General features: G+C 36.0%; 1 protein-coding gene across 8 annotated transcripts in view; it reads right to left on the bottom strand.

Annotated features, from left to right (window-relative positions):
• The window catches only part of CFAP70 (cilia and flagella associated protein 70), a 67,504-nt gene that overhangs the window by 22,210 nt on the left and 33,149 nt on the right, over nt 1-12,145 (bottom strand). For 7 of the 8 annotated variants that reach the window (XM_074296836.1, XM_074296837.1, XM_074296838.1 and 4 more), the window contains 6 exons: nt 9,960-10,151; nt 8,468-8,599; nt 4,101-4,229; nt 694-827; nt 472-587; nt 85-279 (listed from right to left, as the gene is read on the bottom strand). In XM_074296836.1, coding sequence (XP_074152937.1) covers nt 85-279; nt 472-587; nt 694-827; nt 4,101-4,229; nt 8,468-8,599; nt 9,960-10,151 — 898 coding nt within the window. The remainder of the gene's footprint in view (nt 1-84; nt 280-471; nt 588-693; nt 828-4,100; nt 4,230-8,467; nt 8,600-9,959; nt 10,152-12,145) is intronic. The other variant, XM_074296842.1, reaches the window with a different exon arrangement.

The raw sequence follows: 12,145 nt of genomic DNA, 5'->3' as shown, positions 1-12,145 counted from the left end.
TACTCTGCCTACTTATAAGACCAATCCTCCTCCCAACATTCACCTATTATCTCCAGCTCTGAGAACATTTTACTATGAACTCACCTTGTGTTACATCTCCTTTGGTTGGTGAGGAAGTTCTCACAACTCCTAAAGCTGTTAAACTGGAATCTAGCTTCCCTCCAATATCAACAGTCTCAGCAGTTTTTTCCTTGGCTAATTTAGCATTCAGCTGTTTGTTGGCTTCATGAAATGCCATTTCCATTCGGATATCATTATTTTGAATTTCATAAAACAAGCCTGAAAAAATATCAAATGGAGTAACTTTTTCATTCCCAATTTTAACATCCTAATAAGTTGCAAATTTTACATTAAATCATACTCTTGACACAATTCAAGACAAAGGCTTAAAATCGATAATGAGAGGGCAAAAGGCAAACTCACAACAGAAGAAAAAACAAAAGACAAATACAGATTGCGAGACTGCCATACCAAGTAAAGTCCATGCCACAACATTGGCTGGTTCCAAGCAAGTGGCGTCTTCGAAAAAAATCTCGGCCTGTTCATAGTGCTCCATCATGATAGCCAGAAGACCACACAGCAGCAGGCTACGGACAGATCGTCAGCATCAGCCCCCAGTCACAACGGCTGCTTAATGAGCCACAGAAAGCCACATCTCCTCACGATCACCTCTTTCCTTTCTCCCTCCCCTACCTGTCTATGTTTGTCTGATTCAGTGAAAGAGCTTTACGAAAACATTCTTGTGCTTTGTGAACATCATTGGTCAGAAGGCAGAAGGAGCCATAATCCAGCCAGTGATCCACGTTCTGATTGTCACGAACCAGTCTCTACAAACAAGAAACCGCAGAAGCATTAATGCCCCTACTCTTATTTGTGAAATACCATGTCATATATTTTATGCCAGCTAGTGCTAGACACACAGTAGACATAATTTAAACACAGAACCACATGAATATATTTTGGCATTTATCTACTAAATCTCATTAACTTTGCTAAGCAGTGTAGTTTAATTCATTCTGTGATTATCATTATATTGGCAAGTTTAGTCAATTTATCTTTAGTGTTACAATTGATAATTTTAACTTTTCCTTAAATTTTAGATCAAGAAATAATACACATTATTTTTAATTTTATTATTTCTGCTATTAACTGATAATAATAGCTGAACAAAGTTCCTCTGTCATATTAAAATTTATGGTGCTTTCTTAAATTTGGATTTCCCCTTTATCAACCAATAAAGTATTCTCTAAATGTCTACTTTTTCCAGGCACTGTGATAGGCACAAAGACAAAAAAAAGTCAAAGAATCATTAATCTAAAAAATATCACATGTGATCAAGTGAGATCTTGCATATACATGTGTATGTATATTTACATAATAAACATAAGATAGTTAAAAACAAGATAATCAGGAAGATAATAGTTGTGGAATCAGTAAAGTCTTCATATAGACTCAGCATGAGCTGAGTCTTAAATGAAGTAGCACAGCACTAGGAGCTTTGGCATGATGGTTAGGGAAATCCTTTATCTTCCTGGTCCTTGGGAAGTTGATTGAAATACCGAAACATTAGTTCCAATGATCTTGTGATGAAGAGAGTCATCTATACTCAGAGAGGACTGTGGGAACTGAATGTGGATCACAACATAGCATTCTCACTCTTTTTGTTGTTGTTCAGTTCCATTTTGTTTTTTGCTCATTTACTTTTTATCTGATTTTTCTTGTGCAGCAAGAGCATTGTATAAATATATTTATGCATGTTGAATTTAATATATTTTTAATATTGCTTACCATCTAGGGAAGAGCATAGGGGGAAGAAGAAGAAAATCTAAAACAAAGCTATGCAAGGGTCATTGTTGAAAAATTATCCATGTATGTTTTGAAAATAAAAAGCTTTAAAAATTAAAAAAAAATTTAAAAAGAAAACCCAAAATTTTCTTAATTTCATGGTACAGAGTAGATAATTGGCACCAGAGCCAGGAACTTCTGCCAGCAGTGTGTCCTTGGATCAGGGTTCAGGCAACCGAGATCATAAATTCCAGAGAAAGTCCACAGACCTTCAGACTCTGTCATGATCCTAGGGGATAAGTATTAGGGGGAAATATACTTCCCCTGATCCCTCCTTCAAGGTCTACACAAGTCCTCACAAGGGCATGATACAAATACACAGTGGTGAGATTCACACTACCACCTTCTCCCAAGAACGACTTTTAGATTCTTATACATAACCATTTACTTAACACTAAGACAAAAGAAATAATGTTAAAGACGCCAGTATATCACAGCACAAAAAACCCCGGATCACACCCTCACCAAAGTGTTCAGCGTCTGTGATGAAGAGTGGACCAGAGGCTCCCCTGGGCCTGCCAGTCCCAGAACATCCCTACCCCATGATCCTGCTTGGCCACTAATCCTCAGCTGGGACCATTCCCTTCTCTACTTGAGTAAAGGTCTTGTGAATTCTTTCAGTTCACCGTGGTCATTAGTTGAAAGGATGTTTAGAAAGCATCATCTTGATGTGACTCACAGTGCTGTCCTAGATGGAGCTACCAAGCCCCTCAGCCAGGCTCCCCCTGGGCCAGCAGATCTGTCTGGATTCCCTCCTTGCTGTCATGACCTTGCCCTTGCGCCTCCTCCAGCATTTTGTTGTGAAGTTCTTCAAAGCCTTTGCCATCTAACCTTATGTACTACAGTTTTCTATGCTAGTCTCTTACCCCACTTTATTCAGTTGTTTTCAGTCATGTCTTACCCTTCATGACCTCATTTGGGTTTTCTTGGCAAAGATGCCAAAATGGCTTGACATTTCCTTTTCCAGCTCATTTTGCAGAGGAGGAAACTGAGGCAAACAGTGACTTGCCCTGGATCACATAACTAGAACCACAAAGTAATCTTTCCATGAAGGAAGAAACTACTGTCTTATATAAACTTTGTGTCTCCCCTGGCTACTATCACATAAGTTACACTCAATTGATTTGAATTAAAAGAATAACCAAGTACAACTACCAGTTCTACCAAATTTTTGTACAACTTTAAAGGATCCCATTTTCTTACAATACTGAATGTAGTACATACATCAGAGGAACATTTCTTTAAAAAATTAGAAAATATTAAATAATAAAACTTGGATTTTTCTTGCACAACATGACAAATATGGAAATAATGTTTCAAAGAATTGTATATTGTTGCTCTATGTATATCTGTACATAGATATATGTATATGTGTGTGAGTCTGGATGGCTATAAATATGTATATATGCATGGGCAGGGGTGGGAGTGTGTATGTATGTTTGTATGTATCTATTAAATATAGCTATGCTTAACTACAGCTTTTTGGGGAGAGTGGAAGGGGGGAAATGAAAGGGAAAAAAGAATAAAGTTTAAAAAGTACACAGAGCATCCTACAAGGAAGTAAAGAAAAGATAGACACTTATGAATATAATTCCTTTTACTACTATGTTATCTTTTCTGGATAATATTCCTTTCTGGAAATTCCCTGCTAAATTTTGAATCTTCCCTGACATTCTGCTAGGCACATGACAGTGTTCTGTTTTGTTTTGTTCTGTTTTTTTTTTTTTCAGTCTTTTTTTTTCAATTAAATTAAAAATAAAAAAGAATTTTAAAAATTAAAGAATTTCACATAATTAACCTATATCAGATTACTTAGGGTGGGGAGGAGGTAAGGAAGGGAAGGAGAAAATTTTGGAACACAAAATCTTACAAAAATGAATGTTGAAATGAATGTATTTGGAAAATAAAATATTATTGAAAATTTTTTTAATGTATAAGATTTTAAAAAAAGAAAGACTAGAAGTCAAAATAACTATTTGGTAACATGCTAAGAGAGCTGAATAGTTTGAGAATAACTGATGATGTAAATGAAGCTGGAAACACAGAGTTGAAGCAGACTTTCTGCCTAGAACCAGGGACAGTGACTCTTGAGATCAAAGGAAAACGACTCTGAAGCCCAGTCCGATGGCTGGCTCTCCATGAAGGGCCCCATCAGCCACAAAGAGCACTCATCAGAGAACCCCCCAGGACGCCAGAAAGGCCTCCTGGCTTCTGCTTTGTGGGTCAGTGACCAGGGCCAGGGGGGACTCTTTCACCTCCTCGTAGTACACTGTGGCCAGAGGGAAGTCTTCGTTGACCTGGGCTTCGTATGCAAAGAGTCGGAGCTGGTCCGAAGAGGTAGGGGTGGTCACGGCTGTGGAGCTCTGCGCCTCTTCTGGCATGCTCTGTTCAAAGACAAAGAGGTGAGATGGGCAAAATGGAGTGAATTAGGTTTACAGAAACTTTAAGGATTCTAAAAGGCAGAAAACTAAGAATATAAATTCTAAGGTGATTCCAAGGCTTCTTGGCAGTTTTCTTTTAGATAGATTAATAAGGTATAATTGAATCAAGAAGAAAACCTTCAGAGAGTCATTTATCATGTATGAAATTTGCAAAGAGATGGCAGGTAAACCTATGAGAATGACAGATATTGCTCAGGTTCTTCAACTATTGGAAGAAGCAAAGGAAAACAAGACAAGATTTTGGGTGTTTAATCTGCACTGAAAGTTGGAAAGAAGTTTATAAATCAACCAAAAGATAACTATAATTTAGAAACTCACATGAAAAAGGTATTGAGGAATAAGTAATGATCTATTATAACTTTCTAAATATGATTAAGAAATATTTTTTTTCATCTTAGCAGTAAATAAAGAGAAGAAACAGGACCTCTGACAGAACAAGGGAACTTTCCTTTTTTCCTACTATTGAAGATAAAAAGGGAGGTGATCCATATGCCTCCCCTGACAACTCAGCAGCCCTGTTTCTTGAATAGGCTTCAGCCATATATGAAAAGATCTGAAGAGTTACAGCAGAAATTACGTAGAGCTTGGTTGGGTGGACATTTGAGTTCTCAGATTCAAAGGCTAGAGGAAGGCCTAGCAAACACACAAGTCTCTCTCTGGGCCTGGATCTGGCTTAGACTCCAATCAATCAGCCATTTCATTGGTGATGAGAAAGCTGATCTCTTTAAACTAATCGGTATTAATCCATTATTTTTTAAGGAGCAGTAGTTATTCATTTAGCGATACATTATCTAGTCAATTATCTAATAGTAAATATAAGAATAATTCATATTGTGTATGAGTCATATAGGAATATAAGGGATATAGATTTTGATAGAGATCTTTTTGCAAACCTCATGCTTAAATAATAGAAATTACTTGTCTATCAGCTATGAAGCCTATTTGCATCATGAGAGTGCTGATATAAAATTTCTCTACACTGTTTTGCTCAAATTCCATATTGGCAAGATGGCTGTAAGTTTCCCCTGAGCCCCAAAATGATCTTGGGTATGTGTTATCTCCCTTTGCTTAACCAAAAAGCAGATCATCCATCTTATAACAGTCTAGTCAGTGGAAATATTTCCTGACGTGACCATCCCACAACCTTATGACCCTGCTGATAGTTTAGCTCTTAATTATGGTATCCAATGAAATTGCTGTTTGATATGTCTAAAAAGTTATAAAATCATGCAGGTGTTTTGACTTGACTTAATACCACTACTAGGCATGAATCCCAAAAGAGATTTTTTTTTAAAGGAAAAGGACCTATATGTACAAAAATATTTTTAGCAGTTCTTTTATCAGGGCAAAGGATTGGAAATTGATGGTATACCCACCAATTGCGGAATGGTTGAATAAACTGTTACATGTGATTATGATGGAATGTTATTGTTCTATGGGAAATGATGAGCAGGACGCTCTCAGAAAAACCTGTAATGTCTTCTATGAACTCAAACAAAGTGAAATGTAGTGTGTACAAAGTAATACAAAGTAATAGCTGGGATCATCAGTTGTGAATGATTTTGCTCTTCTCAGCAATACAATCAAGACTACTCTGAAGGATTTACAATGAAAAATGCTATGCATCACAGACAAAGAAGTGATTGTGTCTGAATACAGATTAAAACATACCCTTTTTTACTTTATTTTTCTTGAAGGTTTTTTTTTGAGGGGGAAGGGAGATATCTATGTTTTCTTTCACCACATTACTTTTATATTTTTGTATAACTACAGATGTGTCTTCTTAATGGGGGTTAGGGTTATGAGAGAAAGGGAGAGAATCTAGAACTCAAAGGTTTTTTTTAAAAATGTAAAAAACTGTTTTACATGTAACTGGGGAAAATAAATATATTTTTTTAAAGTTAAAACAAAACAAAACAAAACAAATTGCTGTTCTCTATTTAGCATAATTGTAACCCTATAAAAGTAGTGCCCTGAATCATCAGATTGAGGAGGAGGTCTGGAGTCCACTTGATTGGAAGGAAGTCAGACTCCTCTAATGAAGTGTTTTTGGCTCAGAGCTCTGCCTCAGTTTCTCTATGGTTGTCTGGGATGACCTATGGTTGTCTGGGATGATTTTTTAAAATAGTATTTTATTTTTTCAAATACAGGCAAAGATAGTTTTCAACATTCACTTTTGCAAAACCTTGTGTACCAAATTTTTATCTCTTCCTCCTCCCTTCCCCTCCCCAAGTCAGCAAGCAATTTCATATAGCTTAAACATGTTCAATTCTTCCAAACATATTTTCATATTCATCATGCTGCACAAGAAAAATCAGATTATTTAAAAGGGAAAAAACCACAAGAAAGAAAAAACAAGCAAAAAACAACAATAATAAAAAGGTTAAAATATTATGCTTTGATCCATATTCAATCTCCATAATTCTTTCTTTGGATTGTGAATGGCACTTTTCATCCCAAGTCTATTGGAATTGTCTTAGTTCTCTTCATTATTGAAAAGAATCATGTTCATCACAGTTGATCATCACTTGTTACTGTGTACAACAAATGTTCTTTGGTTCTATTTACTTCAGCATCAGTTCATGTAAGTCTTTCCAGGCTTTTCTGAAATCAGTCTGTTCATCATTCCTTATAGAACAATAATATTCTATAACATTCATATACCATAACTTATTCAGCCATTCTCCAACTGATGGGCACCTACTCAGTTTCCAATTCCTTGCCACTACAAAAAGAGCTACTACAAGCATTTTTGCACAAGTCTTTTTCCCTCTTTTATGATATCCTTAGGAAACAAGGATCCCTGCTTGGGATAGAGACACTGCTATATCAAAGGGTATGCACAATTTGATAATCTTTTGGGCATAATTCCAAACTGCTCTCCAGAATAGTTGGATCATTTCACAACTACACAAACAATGCATTTGTGTTGTCTGGGGTGATTTTTTTCTCCACAATTATAAACACATCGCAAAGATTGATTGGAGTCCCTGTACAGCCTTGTCAATGAACAGAATTAGAGATCATAGCCAAGGGCAAAGTAGCAAGTGAAGAAATGCAGCTGAAAAAGAAATCATAGCCTTGGATCCCAGATGGGAGATGCTTCTAGGGCTCTGTGTGGGAGTGGCTTATAAGCTAATTAAAGGTTGAGTAGCTGAACTGGATCCTGGGTGCTCTTAAACTCATGGATGTCTATGAACTAATTTGGGGCTACCAGGCTTAGGAGTCACAGGCTCAGTGTGAAGCAAATAAGCTAGAAGCCTTGGCCAGGATTGATATTTGAGGAGATTCAGAAGCCAGAGAAGGCAGTTGGGAGCTCTAGCTCTCGGAACCAAGGAGAGATATAGGCCTCTAAGAAAACTAGCCGAGCCCCAAGTGAAGGAGACAAGACTTTGAAAGAGATAATAAAGGATTTGGACTTTAACACCTGGTTTCACTTGTGGTGATTACTGAACTGAAAGGAAGGCTGCTCTCAAGACCCCAGGAAAAACAAAACAAGAGAAAATTACACAGAAGATACCCATCAGTCTGACTGTCAGTGGCAAGTCAACTCTATTTGCTTCTATCCAGTTAGTCTTTTGGCTTAGGTACCATCATCCTGACAAAGAAGAATCCCAAGTCTCTACCTCAAGTCTTTGCTCCTTGTCCCTTCTAATCTAGTATCCTGACAGAACTGCCACCATTTTCCCAAGTCAGTGCTTCCAAGTCCACATTAGTGAAAGATTCCATCAACTCAACATTAAGGGAAAGTTGTTTTCTCAATAAAAAAAGATCACCAGTGATCGTGTCAATTTTCTGATGAATTTGAGCAGTGAAAGAAAAATTGAAGAGGGTCTATGAGAGTACCAGGATGAGGCAATGAACTTAACAAAAGGTTCTTTCAGGACTTTAGAGATGAATGCTAGTAGAAAAAAGAAATTACTACTATATGGCAGAAACATTACCACTGTCAAGTTTGTTGAGAAACAGCACACAATGAGCATAGTATTGAATATGGTCAGAACCAGATTTAAGTGTAATAGGGAAATATTTAACAAAATAAATAAAAATACAATGAGCTAAAATTCAATTATGTAGCCTGCACATTTCATTTGACTTTGACACCATTGCTGTAGAAGAAGGTAAGGTTGTTGCCATTATTCTTGGTGGATATAAGTTAGGGAAAACGTAGTTATAAGTACCTGATTCAAGATGACATGCATTTGATCCACTAAGAATATATACAGCTCACTGATAAATGCTTGCAGATCCTCCTGGTTTTCAAATGCAGTTGTCTTCAGGTATTTCTCTCTCACAATCTTCACCACTGAATGCTGCAAGAATATAGAAATGTCCATCTCACAACACTTTCCTATACACCAAGTAAAAGCCTGGTCCCCATTTTCTCTCCAGACCTTGCACCAAACCCCTTCTTGCTGACTCTTCAGAGGCTAAATGATTTGTCCCTTGGTCTCTGTTACCATCTACTTAATAGGTGGCCTTTGGAAGTTGCTATGGTCAAAAAAATCATTATTTTACAGTCAACCTAATGACAAAACCCTCTGAACTTTGCTCCCACCTTTGATGATCCTCAGATCCTCCTTTGGTGTATTTGAAGCCTTTCTAGCCACAAAATTGCTGCATTAGTTCAGCATATTTTCTACAATTGTGTAAAACTGTCCTTAGCAGTTCCTTTTCCAATTCAACTTTGTCTCTCTTTGGCTGAATATGCCTGTTGTTATACCCAGTCAGCTTTACCAGGTGATTTTTCCACCATATTTTCCCATTCTCTTCTTCTTGTGGGATATTACCATTTTCCTCTTTGCCAACAATAAAGGCTAAGGCTGGGAAGTCAACTGCATCTGCCCTTAAAAGTTTAATTATAATTTAATAAAATTGCTCTTTTCAATATTGACTACTGAAGATTTTGTTCAATGCAACCAGATTCCCAAAAGAGCATTTATTTCTGTGGAGAAATGAATACAGACTAGAGAGAAATGAAGGATATTTTTTCTTGTATGAAGCTACATTGTAGGAATAAATAGAGAAAGCAGTATCCATGATACTTTGTCAGCAAATAACTTACTTGAGGCCAAATATGCTATATTTTTTTTTCATCAGGCAAGGCATGAAGAGGAACCAAGGCCCCAGTGTTTATATATTAAATTATACTAAAGACTGGGGAAAATCAGTATTCCCTCTGTTACTAAATTAGATTAGAAACTCCCTAAAGATAGGAATCATGTCTTCTACTTTCTCTATTCCCAAGAAACTTATTACAATGTTATAAAAGCAAATAAAAAACATCCTGATTAAATCTTTAATGAGTTGAACTGAGTCAACCCAGAAAGCCCCAGGGAAAGCCTACATTGTACAATATAAAATATTGTTTTGGTGTAGGCAGAATGAAAAATTGGGATTATGTTCAAATGGCTTAACTATTGATTGATCTTTATCTTCAATTTTAAACTTATAGAAATATGGTGATCTGTCTATTTGTATAGGACCAAGTTGGTTCAGTAGAAAAAGTTCTGATCTGGTAGGAGCATATGTGTTCTAGCCCCAGCCCTGACACTAAATAACTGTCATTTTCTCTCCTCTCCTGGTAGTAAAAAGCTCTTTGGAGAAAGAATGTAAAGAGTGTTGTATGTTGATTAGAATAAGGAAAACACTTTTTTTGAATGAGTGTTTTACCTTAAGCTGTTCTTTAAAAGCAAAATATTTTCCAGAACAATTGAGCTCATAATTGAGTTGGCACTTGTGATCCTCCAGAGTTTGGTTATCCAGATCTTTTCCTGTAGTCAGCTCTTTGCCAAACATTTTGTGGTATTCGTCTAAGACGGCTGTGGCAATGTTCTGGATCTGAGTGTGGTAATCATCCACTGCCTAGTAAAAATGAGGAATCAGAATCATAGAATCATAACACCCCAGAGACAGAAGGGACTATAGAGATCTCCTAATCCAAATCAGACATACTCTTTTCAACTATCTTAACAAAGCAATTAAATAGCATCCACTTAAAAAGTCTCTAGTACATAGAAAATAGCTCCAGTCAGCCAATTTGACTGCTTAGTTTTTAGGAAATGTTTTACTTATATTAAGCAATTTGAGTGACTTCCACCTTGTCAAGCACCGAGCAAGAGCTAACTAAAATCCTCAGGTCATTTTTATACAAACTATAGTAGAAACATATCTCCTTTTTCCTGCATATAGGAAAATTGAGTTCCTAAGCCCACCACTAGGGCTTTACATTTATTCATATTAAATTCCATCTTGAAAAATCCTTGGCAGCAGATCTTCCTGGTGAAGATTCACTTTCTAAGATATATATGGACGAGTTAAATATACAAGAATAAGAGCCACTCTCCAGTTGATGGAATAGTCAAAGGATATGAATAAGAAATTTACTGATGAAGAAATCCAAGCTATCGATAGCCATATTAAAAAATCCTCTAAATAACAAGTAGTTAGCAAAATATGGAATAGTCAAAGGATATGAATAAGAAATTTACTGATGAAGAAATCCAAGCTATCGATAGCCATATTAAAAAATCCTCTAAATAACAAGTAGTTAGCAAAATATAAGTTAAAACAACTCTACAGAATCACGCTCATCAAACTGACAAAGTGAACAAAAAATGACAAATAATGGCTGTAAGAAAACAGATACATTAACAAGTGCTTTTTCTGAACTATTCCAATATTCTGTAAAGCAATTTGTAACTTCTCCAAAAACTAACCTCCTTAAATGTGCATATCCTTCGACCCAGTAATGCTTCTAGGTCTATACCCCAAAGAAATTATAGAAACGATGCTAGGGATGGATTTAGAAAAAATTGGAAAGAACTGCATGAATTGGTACAAAGCAAGGTGAACAAAAATGGGAGAACAGTTTATACAATAATAGCAATATTGAAAAAAGAATCTACTTTTAAAGACTTAATAATTGATCAACATAATGACTAACCATAATTCCAAAGGACTGATGATGAAAACATACTAACCACCTCCATATAAGAAAGTTAATGGGCTCAGAATATAGACTAAAGACTATTTTTTCTTTCTTATCTTTTCTTCCTTCCTTCCTTTTTTCCTGACATAGCTAATGTAAGAATTCATTTTGTATGACTATATTTATGATCTGACCCTGCCATTCTGGAAAACAATTTGGAGCTACAAAATAATAAACTGTAATACAATACCATTATGAAGTCTATATCCCAAAGCCAAAGAAAGAAGAAAAAGCTATAACTATATAATAACTATAAAGCTATAACAATAATAACTGTAAAAATGTTTACAGAAACTCTTTATGAAATGGCAAAGAAAGGAGTAGCAATTAATTAGGAAGAGGTGAACAATTCGTATTATATGAAAGTTATAAAATACTATTGTCCTGTAAGAAATAATGAAGGGGCTGGTTTCAGAGAAATTTGGGAAGACTGGTATAAAGAGTCACTGACAAAAATTGCTTAACAGGAGTTCTGTTGTGGAGTTGTGAAATGATCCAACCATTCTGAAGAGCAATTTGGAACTATGTGCAAGGGATATAAATCTGTGCATACCCTTTGATCCAGCAGTATTTACTCCTGGGTCTATATTCCAAAGAGATCATAAAATAGGGGAAAGGACCCACTCGTACAAAAGTGTTTATAGAAGCTCTCTGTGATAGCAAAAAATTGGAAATTGAGGGGAATATCCAAACAAATTGTGGTATATGAATATAATGGAATACTATTGCTCTATAAGAAATGATGAGCAGGTGAATTTCAGAAAAACCTGGAGAGACTTATGTGAACTGATGCTAAGTAAAGTGAGCAGAACCAAGAGAACATTGTACATAATAACAGCAACATTACATGATGATCAACTATAATAGC

This window comes from Sminthopsis crassicaudata, chromosome 2, assembly GCF_048593235.1.
Source record: "Sminthopsis crassicaudata isolate SCR6 chromosome 2, ASM4859323v1, whole genome shotgun sequence".
Classification (NCBI taxonomy): Eukaryota; Metazoa; Chordata; class Mammalia; order Dasyuromorphia; family Dasyuridae; genus Sminthopsis; species Sminthopsis crassicaudata.
This window is presented reverse-complemented; position numbering and strand designations above follow the sequence as displayed.